General features: G+C 39.0%; 1 protein-coding gene across 6 annotated transcripts in view; it reads left to right on the top strand.

Moving 5' to 3' along the window:
- ppip5k1b (diphosphoinositol pentakisphosphate kinase 1b) overlaps window positions 1–16,317 on the top strand; it is a 43,000-nt gene that overhangs the window by 8,555 nt on the left and 18,128 nt on the right. For 4 of the 6 annotated variants that reach the window (XM_022684103.2, XM_022684111.2, XM_022684113.2 and 1 more), the window contains exons 8-25: window positions 748–909; window positions 999–1,120; window positions 1,600–1,701; window positions 1,918–2,004; window positions 2,082–2,157; window positions 4,660–4,769; window positions 8,211–8,296; window positions 9,414–9,539; window positions 11,478–11,599; window positions 11,688–11,870; window positions 12,339–12,480; window positions 12,599–12,822; window positions 12,940–13,067; window positions 13,273–13,387; window positions 13,767–13,874; window positions 13,967–14,083; window positions 14,189–14,326; window positions 14,926–15,022. In XM_022684103.2, the coding sequence (XP_022539824.2) occupies window positions 748–909; window positions 999–1,120; window positions 1,600–1,701; window positions 1,918–2,004; window positions 2,082–2,157; window positions 4,660–4,769; window positions 8,211–8,296; window positions 9,414–9,539; window positions 11,478–11,599; window positions 11,688–11,870; window positions 12,339–12,480; window positions 12,599–12,822; window positions 12,940–13,067; window positions 13,273–13,387; window positions 13,767–13,874; window positions 13,967–14,083; window positions 14,189–14,326; window positions 14,926–15,022 (2,245 nt within the window). Of the gene's footprint in view, window positions 1–747; window positions 910–998; window positions 1,121–1,599; window positions 1,702–1,917; window positions 2,005–2,081; window positions 2,158–4,659; window positions 4,770–6,577; window positions 6,602–8,210; window positions 8,297–9,413; window positions 9,540–10,158; window positions 10,201–11,477; window positions 11,600–11,687; window positions 11,871–12,338; window positions 12,481–12,598; window positions 12,823–12,939; window positions 13,068–13,272; window positions 13,388–13,766; window positions 13,875–13,966; window positions 14,084–14,188; window positions 14,327–14,925; window positions 15,023–16,317 lie in introns of all 6 variants that reach the window. The other 2 variants (XM_022684099.2, XM_022684106.2) reach the window with 1 other exon arrangement.

Here is a 16,317-nt window from a genome sequence, read left to right as displayed (position 1 = left end):
CAGAATGAGCTCTTTAAGGGCTCTGTCACTTTTATGCAAATAAGCTGTTCCTGGCCACACCCTACCCATCCCGTATTTACGGTGAGCGTTTACCACGTTAGTGTTAGTTTGTCCTAAATGATGAAACAAAAACAATAGAAGCACAAAAATTATTTGAGAGTAGTTACATTTCCCTAATTTGTTGTCTTGCCACGAACATTAGGTACAGATCCCTCAGTCAGACCAAGTCTGCTGGCTAATCCTGCTGTTCTAAGTCCAGCATCTTATGCATGGTGCTCATAAACCAGTAGAAGTGCAAATAAAAGTGGAAATAAAAAACAAAAGCATGCAAAAAGTGAGTTTTGCATAATGTCTTATGCAGTTTACTAGTTTTATTGCATTATTTTAGGATTTTACCAAGTTTGCCAAGCTCAAACATTTTATAGGGGTGTCCTTTTTTAACCACTGGGTTCTTTAAAAAGAACACTAATAGGTTTTATCAACAAAAAATACAAAATTGTTTTGTTCTGGAGACATTTTACCCTGCACATTTTAGTGGTCCCACTGCTCAAAACCCACTGCAACTCTGATAGGACTGCATAATGAACGGATCAGGAGTGATGAACACTGCTGTAATGCAGTGATAATAATACCTAAATACTGAAATAGATCCTTGAATGCTGCCACCACACCAGTATTCAGTTACGTGCACACACTGTCCTGTGTCTGCGCGTTATTAAACAGAGAGGATCTCTGGCACTTTAACAGGTGTACACAGTAGGACCCGACTATGCTCATGCAGAAGCCCGGAAATCTCCTGCTCTGGACGGGAAGGTGGAGAGAGACAGCGAGGGGAAGGAGATCCGGTATCCAGTCATGCTCACTGCTATGGAGAAACTAGTGGCCCGTAAAGTGTGTATGGCCTTTAAGGTGTGTGGTGTTTCCTCACTGTCTTTTAGCAAATACCTACTCTGAAAGTTTGAAGCTGAGTTTGTAATGTTTATATTGACTTTTTACAGCAAACGGTGTGTGGTTTTGACCTCCTCCGAGCAAATGGACACTCCTTTGTCTGTGACGTGAATGGTTTTAGCTTTGTAAAGAACTCCATGAAATACTATGACGACTGTGCCAAAGTGCTGGGGTAGGTGAGCTTCTGAAAGTCCTCTTTGTGTTTATTCATGTGTAAAGCCCAAATGTAACCCTGGGGATCTTCTACTATATACTCGTAAAAATGTAAGAGCTACACAGGGTTCTTTAAACTTTGACACAGAAGAAACATTTTTTTGTTTCCATAAAAAAAATATTTTTGTAAAAGAGCTGTGAGTGTAAAAAAACTTAAAATTAGTACATATCCTTTTATATCCACTATAAAAATGTTTTTCATTTAATTCGGATTTCTCATCGACATTGCTCAAAGATTCCTTTGTAGCACTTTTATTTTCAGAATGTGGAGAGTCTTATCTGTAATCAGACAAGTTTGATTTAAGAAAAGGCTTGTGCTTAAACATGAAATGTATGCAGTTCACAAAATATAGTAAATATATAAATATTCAAATAACAATATCAATATGTTGGTAGATATGGTAGCATACTGGTGTAATACTGAAGCCCCTCCCACAGGAACATGGTAATGCGAGAGCTGGCTCCTCAGTTCCACATCCCCTGGTCCATCCCAATGGAAGCAGAGGACATCCCTATAGTCCCAACTACCTCAGGAACCATGTATGTTCCAGAATGTATTTTTTCTGTTTATTGGGTTGACTCTGTACTCTTTAGTGTAATTGACATTAAATGATTTTGCCACATAGAATGTTTTTTTATATATATATATATATAAATAAAATATAATTCAAGATTTTTTTTCATTTTTAAATATCATTCTAAAATAATACATTCTTAAATAAAAAATAAAAAAATAAAAAATAATGCCTCTACCAGGATGGAGCTCCGCTGTGTGATAGCAGTAATTCGCCATGGGGATCGAACCCCCAAACAGAAGATGAAGATGGAAGTGAGGAATGCCCTGTAAGTTCCATCTGTTGCGTTTTACTTACCAAAACTCTGTGATTTATGTGCCTGACTCTTGGATGTTTTTTTCTTAGGTTCTTTGACCTGTTTGAAAAGTATGGTGGCTACAAGACAGGCAAGCTTAAGCTCAAGAAGCCAAAACAGCTCCAGGTGGGTACAGGTGCTGAGAAAATAATTTTCTTTTCCTGATGCAGTAGTTTTAAAAAGTTTTGATATTATGATATGTTATGTTTAGTTTTCTCCACTGTAATACTGTAATTTCCACACTGCAGACTGTAGCTAGACTCTTTATTTACATTCTGAGAACTCTCCTTAATGTCCTTTAATAATGGTTAAAATGTGTTGAATCTGGATTGAGATAAAAATAGCCAATACCATATTAAATCAAATATATAATATCTGATCTTAAGTCACTGGATCTGATCAGGGGGCACTATTCTGATGTGTTTGCATCTATTAAAGTGAGTGAAACTGTATGCAGAGATTGGCATGCATGTAGGCATTGACAGTCTTAAGTCTGAAAGCTACCTGAAGTATGTTCACACATTGACTTGCTGCTGGTTTCAAGTTGCAACACTGTAGTCATCTATGTCCCCTGACTGCTGCAGAGAAGATTATGGACAGTCACAAGTCTATATGGCATTTATATAGCATTTGAATATCTACTTATTTAATGAAACATATTTTGTTTACATTTTAATTGAATAATTTTAAAATTAAGTAAACTGTAAAAAAATAGAATTTTTCTTCTTAATGTGATTTTTAATACAAATTGTAGTTGAAACCTATTTGAGGCCAAGCCAACTACTCTGCACTACTGCACATGCTCAGTTTAATTTTTTTTTTTAAAAAGGTTTACTGAGTAATTCTACAGGGGTTTCCACCTGATGTTGGTCACACTATTTGCATATTGGGGGTGTCCTCCCATTTCTCACTCATTCTTCATAGGCTGGATTCTCTTGGGATTTACGTATTTGTTATATAATAATTGACTGCCTGGTCTCTGTGTTGGAGGCTACAAGAGCAAGTTGCTGTGTTTTGTTTTGCTGAGTGTGACGATATGCTGGCAGGGTCCAGCTGTGGTCACATTTGCGTTACCACAAGCTTATATGAATGACAATAAAAATATAAATAATAGTCATAAATGCTCAGTTGCTGACTTAAATTAACAAAAAAAAAAAGAAAAAAAGAAATTATGAGTTTTCTCAACTTTTTTCATTTGTACAACGTACTTCCATTAACACTATTTTTTCAGTGTAATTATTTACTGTGGAATTTCTCCACAGGTTTTAATGAGGTGTGAGAGTACAGAATAACACTATACCTGTCTTACTGCTGGTGATAACTGCGACTTCCAAGGGTTAAACAAGCACATCTGCTGATTTAGCCTCCTTGGGTCAAGATTAGTGTCGGGGTTAAGTTCAGTGGCGTGAACCCCGCTGGATATTTAAGTCAGGGAATGAGCGAACTGTATCCACTGGCATGTCTTACGTTTTTCTGGCCTCTGGAATGGAGCCAGTAAGTAACTGCTCAACATGTGACATAAACACATGCACTGTTGAGCTGTTTACGATTGAAGTATCCCATATCAGGGTTATCCTATATCGTTCGGCTCTTTTTCTGTGGACTTGCTGTTTATGAGGAGGCCTGAGGAAAAAGTGTGATTGGTTCCAGTGGCCATAATTAGGACTGTTTCACCTTAACTTAAGAGGCAGATCCCTGGGCTTTCAACACTGTTCATACTACAGGTTCTAGAATTAGATGTGTTAAATGTAGAGGTGTTTATGTCTCTGCCTGTATATTGCTTTAATGTTTGCAACTACCTTAAAATACCCTTAATGAAGTGTGGAGCATGGGCAATGCTATGCCCCTTTCGCTATAGCATGTAAGCCTGTTCAAAACATTGGCTAAATGTGCTGTATTTTGGAATGCTGGAGGTAAATGGAGGTGGGCTGTTGGAAGAAAGGTTGTACTTGGTGTTGCCACCCGTCCTGTAAAATACAGAACGTCCTTCATTTAGCGATTTAATGTTGCGTCCTGTGAGACGACTTCAGTTTCTGAATCAGTTTCTCTGATTTTGCTGTTTATAGGTATATGTTTGAGTAAAGTTAACATTTTTGTTTTATTCTATAAACTACGGACAACATTTCTCCAAAATTCTAAATAGAATATTGTAATTTAGAGCATTTATTTGTAGAAAATGAGAAATGGCTAAAAATGACCAAAAAGATGCAGAGCTTTCAGACCTCAAATAATGCAAAGAAAACAAGTTCATATTCATACAATTTGAAGAGCTCAGAAATCAATATTTGGTGGAATAACCCTGGTTTTTAACCACAGTTTTTATGCATCTTTGCATGTTCTCCTCCACCAGTCTTAAACACTGCTTTTGGATAACTTTATACCACTCCTGGTGCAAAAATTCAAGCAGTTCAGCTTGGTTTAATCTTCCACTTGATTATATTCCAGATGTTTTTAATTTGGTAAAATCAAAGAAACTTAACATTTTAAAGATCTTTTTTTATTATACAGATTTATGCATATTATGTATGGTACACCCCTAATGCAAATTACATTTTCTTTAAGGTTTCTTCTTCTGTGGTATTTTTTGATAGCTATTTAAACCCAGCTGTGTCCTATTTGTGTCATTAGGAAGTTCTGGATATCGCCCGACAGCTCTTGGCTGAACTGGGTCAACACAACGACTGCGAGATTGAAGAGAAGAAATCTAAACTGGAGCAGCTGAAGACGGTCCTGGAGATGTGAGTAACCTGTGTCATTTAGGACATTAGTGTAATTAAACATAAACACTGTAGTTAAGAGGACTGGTTGCTGGAAGCAATTTTAGCCATTTCTTTTCTCCCTGGTCCCTCTTTCTTTTGTTGTTCTTTATATCCGAGTAATACTGCAGTCCTTAGCTCATTGCTCCTTAGCTTAGGTCACTTTACTTCTGCAGTTTTTTCAATAAATACAGACAGGTTACAAATTGAAGAAAAACCCATCTCAAAACCAGGTCTCAAGAACATCACCAAAATATACTGGAACAGCTTTAATGTATCCATGCAGAGATTCTGCTAAACTCACTGCACAATCTTGCATGTGCTCACTTGTCAATAATTTGACTAGATCACCGTTTTTCCCACACCTCTGTAGACCAATGCCTGGGTTTTTATCACTAAACCCTCAATTGTGCTTTCATCCCTGTGATGAGGGGTTTATGCACTGCAGCCCTACAATTATATCCCTCCCTCTCTTTGTAGTTGTGGGTCAGACACAGTCTGATCACGTCCTGCGTTGGCACTCTTCTGTGTTTCCGTACACGTTATGCCTACTGAATGTGTGCTCTACTTGATCTCACTTTACAACCCCTGCTTTTGGGTTTGCATTCATAATTTCAAGTTTGCACTTGCATTTGCACACTTTTATTCAGATTTGCAATTTTTTCTTCAGGCTTGTGCTCATGTTTCCTTCCACATTTTCTCTCACATTTGCAATCATTTGTACAGGTTTTCACTAGTGTTTACACTTACGTTTGCACACCTTCCATTTGCACTCATATTTGTGATGTTTGCTCTCAGGTTTGCACTCACATTTACGCTCAGTGTTTGCACTCATTTATTTAAGTTTGCACCAACATTTCCACACAATTTTTCTCATTTATTTAGGTTTTTACTAAAGATTTGTCACTTGTCTGTATTAAATTGTGATTTAGTATGATTCATTTGATGAGTCTGCATTATTTTAATCAAAATGCCTAAGTTATGGGGCTCCGTGCTGCCACTATGATAAGGAGATCACCGGTTCGAATCCTGTTCATGTAGCTTGCCATCGGCTACCGGAGCCCTGAGAGAGCACAATTGACTTTGCCCTCTCTGGGTGGGTAGATGCTGCTCTCTCCCCACATCACTCCAAAGGGTGATGTCTATCAGCACAAGGCGTCTGTGAGCTGATGTATCGTAACTGAGTTGCAGCGCTTTCAGCCGAGTGCGCTGTGATGCTACTCGGCAATACTGCATCAGCAGCAGTGTGAAAAGAGGCGGTGGCTGACTTCATATGTATCGGAGGAGGCATGTGCTAGTCTTCACCCTCCTGGTGCTGGGGCATCACTAGTTATAGGGGGGGGGGGAGATGAAGTAAAAATTAAAATAAAATGATACAAAAAAAGCTTTTATTAGAGTGAACAAAGAAAACAGAGGCAGCTTTCAAAGTATATAGAAGCCAATTTGTGATGGCAGTTGGTATACAGTACATGGCGCAGCTCTATATATTTCCTATTGTTTAAAAAATTGTAGTTGTTGGTTTTTCGTTTATTAGTTGTCAGTCTGATTTATTTAAATATTTATTATTTTCATGGACACTGGTGAGGCCAAGATAATATTAGAGAATATTTAATGATGAGTACATTCAAATGTGGTGTGTGATTTCTTAGACAAACAGTCTGATTATGGCAATCATTGTGACTTGCCACAGAAGGTCCCCACAGAGTTCAGTTTCTCATATTAGTTCCTTTCTTCTCTTCTCTTCCCCTCTGTCTGTCTCCCTCCATCTCCACTGGCCACACTCTCTGCAGGGAGTCCAGCCTGAACGATAATCAGTACGCACCCTCATAGCCTATGCCTGTAGAAGTGCATTTCTTCTTATGAAGGCCTAAACAGCCCTGCGATTGCCCTGTAGTCTCTCACCCTGTAGTGAATTTGAAGTTAATAAGGGCTCCCAAATATTTCTTGTAATATAGTCAGTGGGAGTCCTATATATGATGCATGTCTCCTGAGGCGTGTCCTGAATAACTGACTACCCCATCCCTCCTTAATCCCTCCACCTCCCCAGCCAGTTCAAAATAAACCCATTTCATAACACATGAAGCATTGTTTGGGATCGTTGATTAACTGTTAACACATTGCTGGATAGGTGTTTTGGATCAACTCTTTGATGATAACCATGTGACTCTATAACGTCTATAATTCGTAATATGGAAATGCCTGGTTTGAAATGAGGAAATCTCTGTGAACTACAGCTGTTGAAAAATGCCCTAAACCTGGTTTAGACACAGTTTGGTTAAAGACTGACCTACAACCAGGTTAAAAGAGCATTTTAAACTACAGTGTAGTCAGATGTCTGATGATGAAATGTAATCAGACATTTTTTTCTTTCCATCTCTTTTTTAGCATGTTGCTCTTGGCTGTGATTGTTTCAGATGTTCATATTTATTCATTTTTGTCATTGTTTCATTCAGAAAAGGGGTTCTTAACCTGGTGGTCCTGACCGTAGTCATGAGAGTGATTAACTGTGAAAAAAGTGCTTTTTCTTAACAAAATGTGCAGAAAATAAGATCAGAACGTTATGCAGATTTGTTCTTTCACCAAATCAGACTGAATTGTTCACCATTCTGCTTAACATTTCGACTCAATTTGATTCAGGTTCACTCATTTGCGTCTTTTTTAAACCTTTATCATTAAGAACAGCTTCTCATTTACAATGGCCGCCTGCATTCAACACACAAATAACACTACATGGAAAGAGAGAGAGAGAAAAAAATTATAAGGTGTCTAAATTACTGCAGTTACCACATGAATATAAAAGCAGTCATTTTGAATATTTTTAATAGCTGTCTTTATGACTAGTTTTGCTTTAAAATTGAGCACCTTTTAGAGATTAGAACTGAATGAATCTGAATTTTCTGCATTAACATATCTTAAAAACAAATACTATCTAGCCATAGAAGATGATTGTTCTCTGTTCTGGAGCTCTACAAAGTCACGATAAACATCTTTGTGTCACAGTGTCACAGACAACTTATTTGATTATTATTCATTTTAATGTTCATTTTATTCATAATGCGCTACTGCCAGTCATTCGTTTCTTTTTGTAAACATGTACAAATTTAAGAACCCCTGATCCAGATCATTGTAGCAGCCATTCAAAGTAAACTTGTGAGCAGAATGGCATCAGTACAGCAGCTGTGCTTTCTTTTATTCCCTCAGAGTCTCTCTGAGGGCGTAGGGCCAGCTCTGGCATGGCCCACATGGCACACATTACCCTTTGCCACTTCGGAAAGGTCAACCTGACACATTTCTAGAAACATGGCAGCCTCTGAGCACTGTTAGAAAAGACTATCTGTGACGTGCCCTCTGGGTACTGTTCTGTTGGACCGTGTTTCAGTGGTGGTTGTACCTGTGTGTCCTGCACCATGTGCTGTCTTTCAGGTACGGCCATTTCTCCGGCATTAATCGAAAAGTACAGTTGACCTATCTGCCCAACGGCCAGCCAAAGGCATCGAGTGAGGAGGAAGGTGAGTACCTGCTACAGAGTTTGTGTTTTGATATACTGGAAATTGGTGTATTGGTGTATTTTTTTCACCCCAAAATAAAGCACTTTGATTTTCTTAAAAACTGTTTGAACCCACACTTAATTACTATCATAATTCACACCATTTGCATCAGCCCAAAAAAATAAAACCCTGTGACATTTCCCAAAATCATTGTAGCCTCTTGCGTTCCTGGATTTAACTGACTTCAAGTTAAAGTAACCTTAACAAAGGTGCTCGCACAGGACAAGCCACCAGTTTAGTTTACATAGCAGCCCATTTTCATAGCCTCTATCACATCTCATGGTGATGCGCTGCTTCTCTGAGAAAAAAAAAAAGAAAAAATTGTAAAAATTACAAAAAAAAAAAAAAAAAATTAAGAGACCACTTCAGTTTCTGAATCAGTTTCTCTGATTAAGCTATTTATAGGTATATGTTTGAGTAAAATGAACATTGTTGTTTTATTCTATAAACTACAGACAACATTTCTCCCAAATTCCAAATAAAAATATTCTCATTGAGAGAATTTATTTGCAGAAAATGAGAAATGGCTGAAATAACAATAAAGATGCAGATCTTTCAGACCTCAAATAATGCAAAGAAAACAAATTCATATTTATAAAATTTTAGGAGTTCATAAATCAATATTTGGTGGAATAACCCTGGTTTTTAATCACAGTTTTCATGCATCTTGGCATGTTCTCCTCCACCAGTCGTACACACTGCTTTTGAATACCTTTATGCCATTCCTGGTGCAAAAATTGAAGCAGTTCAGCTTGGTTTGATGTCTTTGGATTACATTCCAGAGGTTTTCAATTTGGTCAAATCAAATAAATTCATGTTCTCATGAGGTATGGTTTAATTTTACAGCATCATAGCTTTAGAGTTTTTGCTATTGGCATGAGTGTATATACATTTTGGGTGCGTAACATTTAAATTTTTTTTTACAATTTGTCAGTCCCTCAGTCAGACACAATGCACCTGTATTTTACATTATATGAACAGTGCAGCTCTTTTAAGTACACTGAACATAATGAAAATTGTAAAACTTCTCTGTAAAAAATCTGTTATTATGTATTTGTGTGTGCCTGTATGAGTTCAGACTCTCTGAAGGAGGGTCCGTCTCTGCTGCTGGTTCTGAAGTGGGGAGGGGAGTTGACCCCAGCAGGCAGAGTGCAGGCAGAGGAGCTGGGGAGGGCCTTCCGCTGCATGTATCCTGGAGGACAAGGTACAAACAAACACAAGCACACACGTGCACCCAAACACACACGCACACACAATTAGGGTCAGAGAGACTCATCTGGTGCATTTTAACACAATTGTAAGAGTTCTTTAGTTTATTACTTTATTAGCTTTGCTTTATCTCTGCTGGTGTAATAATACTTGTTATCTGTAAAAACTGTGAAAAAAAAATGACAAAGTGCAAAGTTTCAAAATATGTTTTTCAAATCAGAAGGTCACAGATTAAATTTTCAGTGTGGTGTTTTTTTTGTGATTTTTATAGACAGTGTTTTGCAAATGGAAAATAACAATCCCTTCTTAAGAACCTTTAGTAAATGTTCTGTTGATATTCTCAACATGCAAACGTGCCTTTCCCTTCAGAGCTGCATGCATGTCTTGCATCTCCTGCTATGCCCAATATTGTAAGTGGAAATGGGGTCTCTTTTTTTTTTTTTTTTTTGCTTTTTGTTATAGATAACACCCTAAGCTTTAGAGTCAGCCTGAACTAACCGAGGCTAAACCATTTCCCACTGTCCTGCTGAGTCATATTCTGCTGTTTGGAGGAGAGTAACACTCATTGCATTCCCAGCTGACTTGCTCTTCTCTTGCCTTAAATTGTAAACTAGATAACTACAGATCCCTTGGCTGTGAGTCCCCTATTGAGTGCGGTAAGAAGAGCTTTGAGAGTGTGAGAGTGATGGTGATATTGGGCTTCATGGGATGCTGTTCTCATTATTTAATAATTCTTCAGTCATCTGACCCCACTAATTCTGTTTGTCCCATGAATGGAGTGAATGGCGTCAAGAGATTTGATTTCTGTGGAGTGTGCAGTGGATACAATGACATGAATATCGGCCTTTGTAATTTCATTGTCATAAACCATTATTTTCTAAACACTGTGAAAACAATTGTGGGTGTGTCTTGGTTGTTTTACAAACAGAATTATTTTAGAGTAGAAAATACTCATTTTAGATCAGTTTTTGTTCTGCAGCGCTTCTTATTTCACACCAGATGCAGCACAAACATATATTACAATGCAAAAGATTTTTCTGGTTTTCTCATAATGGGTATACAAGCTGCAAATATCTTTAGTTTTAAATTATTACTATATAAATATACTTTATATATAAATATACTAAATATACTTCAGGTAGGCTTAAAGTTAATCATAGCTATTTCATTAATATTTTTAGCAGACCTCATTGCTACCTTTGTGTATGTTTTTTGTTGAGAAGATTTCTTTATAATATTATAATCTTAGTTGGAAAATAGCTTACTTTTGTAGAATGAATGTAGTTTTTTGTAGTTTTGTACATTTATCAAGAATGCTAAAAATATGATACTGCAAATACTGCTTTAATACTTTGATTCGTTGTCTGCCTATAATCTGCTGGAATGTTTCATATGGCATGCATAAAAAAAATAATTAAATTAGACCCCAAAAAACATATATTTGAGCTTGACCCATGTTTTTGCTGTGGTGCCATGTGATAGATAACAGAAATTGTTGGGAGTAGGATCACCGCATATTTGTGTGATATTCAAATTCTCAATTTAAGTATTAGTATCGTAAAAATAGAAAAAACATATCGTGCCATCTCTAGCATCTCTAGCATTACATAGATCATGTAACACTCATATAACTCATATCACACGCCGACCATGAAGCCATTTGTCTTTCATGATTTGCATGAATTAGGCTGAATGTGTTGTTTGGACTTCAAGTTTGCGATTTTTTTTTTGTTTTTTTGTTGTTTTTTATATCAATAGATTATTTTATTAGCTTCATGCAGGCAAACGCAAAGGCCAGGTAAGCATAAGAGCAGTTACAGTTTTGCTGTTGTAGAGTGTTTAGCAGTGTGTTTCTGTCTCGCTCCTTAATGCCGTTTTTCTGATGCTGAAAGGTTGAAGTTTGTGGCTCTAATTCTGCTCTGTGTTTTTGCAGGTGACTATGCTGGCTTCCCCGGCTGTGGCCTTTTGCGTTTACACAGCACCTACCGCCACGACCTCAAGATTTACGCCTCTGACGAAGGCCGCGTTCAGATGACAGCTGCTGCCTTTGCGAAGGTAGCTGAGTGTAGATGCCCGTGTGTATTTCTGTGTGCACGCTTATTCAGAATATGCTGTGTGTATAAAGAGTGTGTTGTTTTTTTAGGGTCTGTTGGCCCTTGAGGGCGAGTTGACCCCCATCCTGGTGCAGATGGTGAAGAGCGCCAACATGAACGGCCTGCTGGACAGTGATAGCGACTCGCTCACAGACTGCCAGCAGAGGGTCAAAGCTCGGCTTCATGAGATTATGCAAAAGGACCAGGACTTTACTGGGGAGGATTACCAGAAGGTAGAGCAACTCTGACCACCAGTGGATTTGCCCATTTTGGTATAAAAAGCCCTGAAAACAGACTGTGAAAAGAAAACTCGACTTAAAAAAGAATATTAGACTTGAAAAATACATTCTCGTTGCTGAGAGAATCTGTTTGTTGAAGTTCTAGTGTTCTTATAATAAAGGGTGGGTCTGGCATTCTGCTTCAAAGTAAAAGCCAGCTGGACTTCAGCCCATCAGCATGGTTTAAACCCTAAAAAAAAGAAACATGAAGGTGCAACAGCTTTTTCTCAATTCTCTGGTCCTGAAAACAATTGCAAGGCAAGAAATAGAAACACATGGCCCAAATACACAATTCAGTACACTGTTTTAAACAGACTCAGGCTGATTGTGACCTAAACCCGGCTTAAATAGTGTTATCAGCTGTTGCCCCATTTATTTATGAAAATGTTTGACATGTCCTTACCTTAATACTGTGTCTTTCAGCTTGCCCCAACTAGCAGCCCATCTCTGGTCAACTCAATGAAGATCATCGGGAATCCTGTCAAGACATGTGACCAGGTTTATGCACTCATCCAGAGCCTCAACTGTCAGATCCGCAAACGGCTGGAGGACCCCAAATCTGCAAGTCAGTCTTTCTTTAGGCTTTAGCTCTTTATTCTGAGATTAGTTTGGGAATGTCATCCTGATCTACTATAATCACGCAAATACATCCACTGTAACGCAACCCGATTTTTTTTTTCCAGATCTGCAGCTGTATCACAGTGAGACCTTGGAGCTCATGCTGCAGAGATGGTCCAAACTGGAGAGGGACTTCCGCATGAAGAACGGCCGGTATGACATCAGTAAAATCCCAGATATCTATGACTGTGTGAAGTATGACACCCAGCACAACAGCTCTCTGGGCCTGGAGAACATGCTGGAGCTCTTCCGGCTGTCCCGTGCTCTCGCCGATATCATTATTCCTCAGGTAAGTGAGCTCATAATACAAAATAATTTTTATTTTTCTTATTTTGTATTGATTCAATTGATTAATTTTATAAACATCATTATACTATATTTTGTATATGTTTTATGTTTTCTCAAGGAATACGGTATCAATAAACTGGAGAAGTTGGACATTGCCAGTGCCTACTGCCTGCCCCTAATGAAGAAGATCCAGCTGGACCTTCAGAGAACGCATGAAGATGAAGCAGTCAACAAACTTCATCCACTGTGAGCCTCTGTACTGGCTTACAGTACAATTTACACCATTATTAAACCTGTATTTTGGGACTATAATGTTGTATGTTGTCTTTTATATGAACTGATGGTTGATGATAAAAGGACTTTTGTTAAGGCGTTTGGAAGGTTCTTTGATCCACGTGTAAACCTTTGTGAGTGATCAGGCTGTGTTTTTTAATATCTCCTGGTGGTTCAGGTACTCCCGAGGTGTGATGTCTCCGGGTCGCCATGTGCGGACCCGGCTGTATTTCACCAGTGAGAGTCACGTCCATTCCCTGCTGAGCATATTCCGCTATGGAGGCCTCCTTAATGTGAGTATAAATGTGTCAGACATTTTCTTTTCATATTTTTCCTTATTTCTAATGTGTGTGTGTGTGTGTGTGTATCTGTGTGGCTCCAACGTGTCCTTCACTAACAGTTCAGCTAATAATGACTGACATTTAGAATGCCTGTGTAATGTTTTAATCTTTGGCTGCCTCGGGTTTGCTAACAGGCTTAGTGTGCAGATTGCGAGGCAAAGGCTAAACTGCTCACAAAGTCCTCATGTGTCAGCAGTAATGGGGAGTTTGGCTGTTTAGAAGAGATTATGCTTTATTTACCTATGACATGGAGCAGTGGTTATGAGCTCAAATAGCCCATTAAATGGCCCAAGTGCAGTATTTAAAATGTGTTTCTCTGTTTCTGCTTTAGGAGGAGAAGGACGAGCAGTGGAAGCAAGCCATGGACTACCTCAGTGCTGTAACTGAACTCAACTACATGACTCAGATAGTCATTATGCTGTATGAAGACAACAATAAAGTAAGCATTATAATCCAGTTCCACCTCCGGTACTACAGTATGTGCTCCTAATGACACTGTCCTCATTGAACTGTGTTTGTGTGTGTGGGCAGGATCCATCCTCAGAGGAGCGTTTCCACGTAGAGCTGCACTTCAGTCCGGGGGTCAAGGGCTGCCGAGATGAAGAGAACGCACCAATGGGCTTTGGGTTCCGCCCTGCCTCTGTTGAGGTGTGTGTGTGTGTTCTATGTAATACAATATAAAGTAAAGTAAAATTAACCATTAGACACGTGAACATTTGTTTCTGCTAATTGCTAATGTCTGATTGAATGTAGAACCAGGAGAAGCAGACAGATTTGGGCAGTCTGGAGGATTTGTCTCAGGATGAGCCTGATCGAGCACTGCTTACTGAACCCCTAAGCATTCACAGAAAATCTCCACTCATTCGAAACCGCAAAGCTGGATCCATGGAGGTATGGTTTCTCTGCATAGCTTCTCAATGTGTTCACATACATTATAATCCACCTCTTACAAATTTAGAAACTCTGTATGGGGTTGTAGAATTTTCTTCCCTATACACGGCCCAGAGTCTCCTTTTCTATTTACATTCATCCTTTGTAATAATTGAGTGTTCTCCCCCCTGATATTCGAAAATATTCTGCTCTATTTACACTGTTCTACAGTTTTCTCCTCGATACAGTTTTCTAGAATGTTCATTTCCATTTACACTATTCACACTCTGCTTCTTTTTATATATTTTTTTCAGTATAAACAAACAGATAAAGCTTTTGTGAACCTACACATAGTGAAGTGATGCATGGAATTTGCTCAATCAAAGCATGTTTGGATGTAGCTCTTATGTGTGGTTACAAAACAGCAATAGTGAGCCCCTCCCTCAAACTAGCTCAAAATCAGTCCTGGGTGCGGACCCATTTAATCAGGACAAGTGTGAAAACTAAAAGAAGAATAACATCAGAGAATGCTGCCACACTGGTCCTTTAAGCACAAAACTGGACAAATCTGCCATATACGTATTTTAACTGTTGTGTGTCTACATTTCCTGTGCCCGCAGGTCCTCTCTGAGAGCGGCACGTCCTCTCGCGGTGCATCCTATCGTCTCTTTCCTTCATGTTCCCGCCAGTCCCCCGAGATCAAGTCCAGTGGCCTCGGTACGTATCGTGTCTCCTCCCCGTTTTTTTCCTCTGTTCTTGGAAAATTGGCCATTTGCCCTGATCACTTGCTCAGCAGTGTTTATGGTCAGATGACCTCCTTTTGTCCCCTGGATGACCGTGCTCCTCGGAATACATTGCCCCTATTTCTGCACAGCACCCACGAGGCCTTAGCCGGGCGCTTCTAAAGGCTGTTTAGGTTCGGGTCAGCTCATACTTCGCCCGCTGCGTCTGAAATGTACTCGCGCTGCCAGTAGTGATCTAAATACAGCTGCTGGCAGCACACTGAGTTCTATTCCTGTCTGTCCTATTCCCTTTGGAAAAGAACCTTTAAGAGGTGAAACAATGCAAACAGTGCCTTAGACAGTGAACCACTTAATACCTGAAGGGACTTGCGTGCATATCTGTTGTATACACCCTATTCAAACTGAATGTTCCAGCCTATGTTTAGGCAGACATAAGTCAAATTAGTTTTCCCCTGTTCATTTCTTTACTTAGACAAGCATTTGCTGAAAAGCGAATGCAGCTCAAATTAGATGATAAAATGTAACCTGCTGTCTAAACGTAGCTGCGGTATTTTTAAGGTTTAAATGGGGGCTGTTAACAGGGCTTGACTTGTTTGTATGGAGTTACTCACTAATAATAATAATGAAGTGTGGTGCATCTGGCCTGTCTCTCACACCAGCCTGCCTCTGATCAGCTCAGAAAAGCATGAGGAACGCTGTGAGTTTTCTAAAGGGAGGAATACTTTAAGCTCCCTTTGTTTACCAAGATTCCACTTGGTTTTACACTCCTCAGTGTTTGACTTGTTGGTGCTGTTAATGTAATTCGCAGTTATTTACAGGCACACAGTGTGTTCATGTCATTAATGGGTCACTCTGCAAACACAGTCATGCACATTCCCTGAAGAGGGGACTGTTGGTGGGCATCTGTGGATTTTGGACCAAGCAAACTGAACACCACCACCTATTTTTGAGATGTTTCAAAAAACTTCCTCTTTGTGTTCTTTAAATGTGATTACTTTATGTTTCCATATGAAAAAACAGTGTCTAGAATTGTATTTTCTTCCTGTTTTGAGCAACAGTCATGCAGGATGCAGTCTGTTCCACCATGTGGCGTATAGCTCCTCCCCCTAAGGTAGCTGGGACAGCCTGTAGTGTGTAATCTTTAGTATGTTGGTTGTGTTTTTCTGACAGACAGTCCTAGTATAATACCCCCAGGATTTCATTATTTGATATTAGATGGAAAAAGACAGAATATAACTTAAATATTTTAAAACAAAGCTTTATAAAGCT

The sequence above is a fragment of the Astyanax mexicanus genome, chromosome 10, assembly GCF_023375975.1.
Source record: "Astyanax mexicanus isolate ESR-SI-001 chromosome 10, AstMex3_surface, whole genome shotgun sequence".
Taxonomy (NCBI): Eukaryota; Metazoa; Chordata; class Actinopteri; order Characiformes; family Acestrorhamphidae; genus Astyanax; species Astyanax mexicanus.
This window is presented reverse-complemented; position numbering and strand designations above follow the sequence as displayed.